Consider the following 6599-nt stretch of genomic DNA (forward strand, 5'->3'; position numbering starts at 1 on the left):
ACTCTTTGACAAACCTTCGTGGCAAGATTTCTACTGCCTGGAGGAGTAAGGCAGAAGTAAGGATTATGATGGCCTGACCTCCGGCTATCACGAAGCTTGTCAAAGCACAGTTAAAGCTGAATTGACAATACCATCATCTGTGTTAGCTTGGCCAGGCCTTGCATCAACCTTGTGTGATGATCATGGCTTTCTGGAGTCCTCTTAGTGAGCTAGGATTAGCCTCAAGACAGCCTCTTGCAAACACTCCGTGGACCACTCAGCTTCTCCAGTAGAGAGGCAATGAGAATAAAACTGAGAGGTCTTGGCTATAAAAATCCAGATTCCAATAGCAGAACCAACTTGTTTTTCCCCACAATAATCTGGGTAAATATATGGGAGATGCTGTCATTTTTAACCAGGCTTTTAAATGTGCACAGTATTCCATCTGCCCACATGGTAGTTTTGGCTTCATTTTTTCTCTAAATTCAAATTAAACTGTTCATTTTTCTCCTATCAAATATACCCATTGGTCCTATTTGTCCATCAGACGCGAGGGTCCCAGAAACAGACAACGGGACACGCCTCAGTGCTCATGTGGAGCAGGCAGTGCACACTATCCTGGATCAAGGTCTTCACCACCAGATATCAGTTTGCGTCCCGCTAGCTGTGTTTATAACCAGCCTGAGTGTCCAAGCTGCACACTAGTGACAGCAAGCACTCTCTGGAGCACACTGTGCACGACGCTGCCTGGGCAGGACTCCATCCGCATTTTTCCAGTTTAATCCTGAAAAGTGATGTGACATCTTACGGTCCCCACTAGTTGAGATGCTGAGACATCTCTGGTCGTCAGTGGTGACACAGCTCGCAAGACGCGGACTAGTCTCTGATGGCAAAGACCTGGACTCACTTTAGTGTGCAGGAAGATGCGCATCTTTAGATTCATTGTTGGGAGCTCAGGTGAAATTGAACCTGATTCTTTCTCTGAAATTGTTTCCACCAGTGATGCAAGAAATCAGTTTCCTGTTGGCTTATAATGTTCAGAATATTACTAACAATAAGTCCTTTTTGTTTTGTTTATCAAGACAGGGTTTCTCTATGCAACATCCCTGGCTGTCCTGGAACTCACTTTGTAGACCAGGCTGGCCTCAAATGCCACCTGCCTCTGCCTCCAGAGTGCATATGCCAACGCTGCCCAGAAAGTCCTGACTTTTAAAAGACTAAGTAATAAAATCCTATACGATAATCATAAAGTTGTGTTCAAGGAACACAAATTAGAATTTGTAATTTACATACCTCACATCCTTAGTTTATAGATAACTGACTAAAATTGCCAAATTTAGATAAACGTGCCTTTTCTGCATGCTTTTCTCCTCCCTATCCTCTAAATCCTGTGTGGTATGTCTCATTGCATTATGAGTTCCAAATCTTAAATCTTCAGCATAATCATTTCAAGTGGCAGCCAGTGAATCCTAGCCCTGAACCACTAGGTGGCACCAGTAGATAAAGACTGCGCACTCGTGGTGACTTAATTAGGAGAAAAGCTCTCACAGGCGCCAGCAATGACTCTGAGTCTCTGAGGCCTGTCAGACAGGCATTCTGAGGAGCAGATGTCCGGGGTACTGTGTGGGCCTATCAGTCTTGAATTAATTGAGGGAATACATGAGGGAACGAAGTGTACAGACCTTTGCTTGGGGAGAGGGCTCACCTCTTAACCATGTGGAGTGAAAAATGGTGTCATAAAAGAGCGGCTCTATCTTTCTAAAGCTTCTGTAAACCCTTTTGTATGCTGCTAACAGATAATTCATCTCATGTTCTCTTAGCTAAAGAAGCACACAAGGCCCCCGTGTTTATTGAGAAGCTGCAAAACACAGGGGTAGCTGATGGGTACCCAGTGAGGCTGGAATGCCGAGTTTTGGGGGTCCCACCACCTCAGATATTTTGGAAAAAAGAAAACGAGTCACTCACCCACAGCACTGAGCGAGTAAGGTAAGAAGACACAGTGGCTTCATCTACCCACAACTTGTGTAGCCCTAGGGCTAGATGAGCAGATACGCTGGCTACTGCATGCGAATTGGTGTGGAAAAGCCGTGCTACTGTGGACATTCAAGACAAGAGTCACCCTTCATCCAAATGTAGGTTTAAACTTTCGGAGGGTAGCAATGTTGCTATGTGGTAAGCATTTTCTGACTTAAGTTAATTGCATATTTGAAAGGTGTATATCAAAAAGAAGAGATAGATTCATTTGCTCCGGTGGCAACAGCCTCGACTGTGGTTTTATAAAGGTTAGACCCTCCTCGAGGAATAGTGCATAGATTTATTCCCCCTCTTGTGGTCTGCTCCACTCTCCCATTAACTTAATGGGCTAGCTGCCTCTCCTGAATAAGTATGATCCTATTATCCGCTGCCCGCACAGTTCTGTTTCTAATGACCTAATTAAAAATGATGTTTCATGTCCAAAGCCACTTTTGAAAAATCTAGAGCTCTAATGACTTTATCTTTCTCTGCAGCATGCACCAGGATAATCACGGCTACATCTGCCTGCTCATTCAGGGAGCCACAAAAGAAGACGCTGGGTGGTACACTGTATCAGCCAAGAACGAAGCGGGCATTGTGTCCTGTACTGCCAGGCTGGATGTCTACAGTGAGTGCCGCCTCATTTCTTCTCGCTGCATTTCACATGCTGAACGATTAAGAACTGGATGTCAGGATGACTTATCACATTATTACTCTAGGCTTTATGTTCTAAGTTTATACTCCAGCATTTTATTTGCCAAAAAAATTCATGTTACTCTTTCTCTTTCTGTTTATAGTTTCCCGACATTAATAGCGAAACCCCTCCGGGAGAACAAGCCCCCAAGTATCGCCAGGGTCTTTGATTGATTAGCGAGATGTGCATGTTGGTTTCTCAGGCTGCCTAGTCGACTGTGGCTTTCTCACTTGAGCATTCGTAGGGCTAACAGTGGGCAAAGGCATATGTCTTTGTCACATTTTCTTATTCCTGTCGTCTGTGAGTGACTGCCTCTTAACATCTCTGCCTGAGTCACAAGCCTCTCGTGGTGTCCTGCTGCAGTCTTAACATGTGTTCCTTGATTCTGGAATGTGGATTTACATAGCAAAGTGCTTCTCTCATTAATATATCTCAGGCAGCTCAGCAGTAGATCCTTGAATGTGTATGTGTGTGTACATTCATCCTAAATTTAAAAAAACCACCAGCTCAATTGAAAGACTAGAACAGAAGAATCATATGATCAGTTGATATAAGAAAAACCACATTTTCAAACCATTTCAAAACAAATTCCAAAATTTTACTTCTGCTTAAGAAAGTAATAGTCCTTTGAAAGCATCCCAAATGCCTGATTCTTTTCAATTTATTAATGTTAAAATTCTATCAAGAATACCTAACTATAATTATTATTAAAAGAGAGGAAGATGGGTCAGATATAAGAAGCTTATCAACTGTTTGAGATTTCCCAGCGTCGTAGCTGTGGAAAGAACAATAACTTCCCATGTTGCCTGGCTCTGTCTATGGCCACACATAGACAGTGACTTGTGACTCCTGTAAGGAAAATGCAGAAGGACCTCTAAGTTAGCCCCATCTCTACCGGGCCCGCATTCATTCTTTCACAAAGAATATATTTATGGGGCCCTGGAGAGATAGCTCGGCAGTTCAGAGCACTTCCTGTTCTAGCACCTCCTGGCTTCCCGAGCACCAGGTACATACTCAGTGCACATGCATACATGCAGGCAACACACTTCAACACACTCTGCACATGCACACAGGCAACACACTTAAACACACTCCGTGCACATGCACACACACAGACAACACACCTAAACACACTGTGCACATGCACATAGGCAACACACTTAAACACACTCTGTGCACATGCACACACACAGGCAACACATTAAACACACTCCATGCACATGCACACACACAGGCAACACACAAACACACTCAGTGCACGTGCATACACAAATACAAAACAGTCACATATAAAAAACAAAATCTTTTTAAGGAGAATGCATATGGACCCGATATATATCAAAAGACATTAATTTTGTGAGTGTGCATTTGTTTTTAGAGATAGGTCGTTTCTCTGAAACTCAGGCTAACCTGTAACTCATTGTGCATTGCAAGCTGACCTCAAATTTGCAATAATCTCCTACCTCAGCCTCCCAACGGCTGAGATTGCCAGTGTAAGCCACCAGGCTCTGCCAAAAGCCATTCTGCATTTATTTAAACTTCTAAGGCATTCCCAAGCATATCTTCGCTAAAAATCTTCATTTGCTGTCTTTCTTTGTAGCCCAGTGGCAGCAGCAGCCACAGACCACCAAGCCAAAAAAAGTACGGCCCTCGGCCAGTCGCTACGCAGCACTTTCGGACCAGGGACTAGACATCAAAGCCGCTTTCCAACCAGAAGCAAGCCCATCTCACCTGGCACTGAACAGCGGCTTGGTAGAAAGTGAGGACCTGTGATTGGTACCCCGTTGAAGCTGAAAACTGAACGCCATTGCTTTGACCAACATACTCCTCTGTCACATTATGTAAAAGACAGAAGTATACTTTTGACTTTAAGAAATTTAAAAAAAAAACACCAAAATCATATTTTTCTTACTTGATAGAGAATCTAAGTAGGTGATGCTTATAGAAACGTACACACTGCACAGAAAACTCACGGCTGTTGCCCAGGTTAGAACTTACAGAGCTGTTATGATTCAAATGGTCTGAAATGCCAAAATGCCGAAAGAAATCAACTATTCAAAGGTAACCTCGATTTAAGTTACCTACAAGTGCCTTCAAACACAAGCTATGGGTGCTATAGTGTGGCAGCGTGGCATATTAGATGCTACGGGGACTCTAAGGTGCAGGGTCTACACTTGGCTACCGTGAACCACGTGCAATAGGGAAGGGTGGGAATGAGAACCGTGACGAAATCCAAGCGATGCCTTGTCTTTACAAACTGCTTGTGTCAAATCAGAAAGGAGGAATTCCTTGCCTTCAGTTTCATCCGTATATCGGTCTTCTTTTTAATGCTTCTTCAGTACGAAGCTTCCTTACAATCCGTATTAACTAAAAGACTAAGTCAAACTTAAAACAATTGAAAGTGTTCTCTAGACAGTTGAGATGTATCACAGTCCGTTCCACAAGAGGCATCGGAAACCACCTAAATGACCAAGGCAGGATGGATTCGGAGGGAAGGGGTTTGGAAGGCAGAGAGAGAATGAAGGAAGGAATTGCTACCCACACAGAGAGCGCAGATCCAGGTTAGAGGAAAACATCGGGAGTGGGCCAGGCTCCTCTTTGGTTTTCTTCTAAACTTTGAAATCATAGATGCAAAAACACTGCCGTTAGCCAGTCAAGGACTCTGGGGGTGGGGGTGGGGGGGGTCATCCGGAAGTCTGGAGCGCGCGTGTGGTGGAGACTTCCATGTAGCTGAGTGTGTAGTTGATGAGGTTAGTGTGTAGAGTAAGTTGGACATGGTTGAGGTTGCAGGGGTGGCATGAACGAGAAGTAGCCTAGAGGGTCTAGTCTGCCTGCGGGAAATGGAGACTTTAGGGACAAAAATAAGCTTGTGCTACAACGAGTTTCTTTACCGTGGGCACTAAGAGGAGGTGAACAGAAACTTCTAGTTCCCTTCGCTTCCCTGATGCCATGGAACCTAGCCTAAGAAGGGCCAGGCTCGGAGCACCTACAAGGCCAAGCTGCAAAAGACCGCTTTTTGATTCTGCATCAGCTAAATGGAGTCGATTCTGACCAGACTTGATGACTTTTAAGTCGGAACCAATATTTTTCTTTTTTAAATAAGAGAAAATAATTTGGCCTGATAGTATGAAACATGAGGCTTTAATGGTACTTTGCTATGAAAAGAAAGCACTGTGTTCCTCATGCAAAACCTATCTATTGTTCATTATTTATAAAGTGTCGAACGCTCTTAGCTCAGTTACTCGACCCACGCACAGTACTTCAAGCAATCTTGTGTCTGTGACCACCCCATATATTCCGTATTACTGCTCCACATGCACAGCCTTCTTCTTCTGTAAGAACACCAACCAACTGAGCTTTAGCAGGCTTGGGCACTGCGTGGCAGATGTTCTATACAGTGTGGCACAAGACTCTGCTCACACACACATTGCTAATGGGGGATTTAAGTAACCATGCAGGGTCTTATGGACCTATCTCTGTTGTAGAATTGTGACCTATATTATATCATAGTTGCCAAATTTTTCTGAATGTGACTCTTTTTTTTGCTAATTTGCTGGGCTTGGGATTAACTAGCATTCTTTTGCCACCTTTTATGTTGTATTTATGAAAAAAACATTTAAAAAAAACAAAGTACTACCATACTTTGGATTGTTGTGCTGTTGTAATGTGGACTTAACATCAATAAATAAATATTTAACAAACAGTAGTTGATCCTTTGTGACGCTGCGCTCTGTGGCTGCTGTACTGAACTGGTAGAGTCAGAAGCATCCCGTCTCACTGTCAGAGCTGGGGAGATCAGACGCTGGGCATGAGCTGGCAAGGTCCCAATTCACTGTGTAAGAAGAGTTGACATCAGCATGTCGCTGGCTATAGTCTCACCTGATGCTCAAGTATTTAAGACAGAATTCAGAAG

At 43.7% G+C, this 6599-nt stretch overlaps 1 protein-coding gene across 2 annotated transcripts in view; it reads left to right on the plus strand.

Annotated features, from left to right (window-relative positions):
* Palld (palladin, cytoskeletal associated protein) overlaps positions 1-6389 on the plus strand; it is a 380611-nt gene extending 374222 nt beyond the window's left edge. For both annotated transcript variants that reach the window (XM_038326176.2, XM_038326177.2), the window contains 3 exons: positions 1800-1965; positions 2487-2620; positions 4287-6389. In XM_038326176.2, coding sequence (XP_038182104.1) covers positions 1800-1965; positions 2487-2620; positions 4287-4459 — 473 coding nt within the window. In that variant the 3' untranslated portion in view covers positions 4460-6389. The remainder of the gene's footprint in view (positions 1-1799; positions 1966-2486; positions 2621-4286) is intronic.
* Positions 6390-6599: the final 210 nt, after the last annotated feature.

The sequence above is a fragment of the Arvicola amphibius genome, chromosome 4 (genome assembly GCF_903992535.2).
Source record: "Arvicola amphibius chromosome 4, mArvAmp1.2, whole genome shotgun sequence".
Lineage (NCBI taxonomy): Eukaryota > Metazoa > Chordata > Mammalia > Rodentia > Cricetidae > Arvicola > Arvicola amphibius.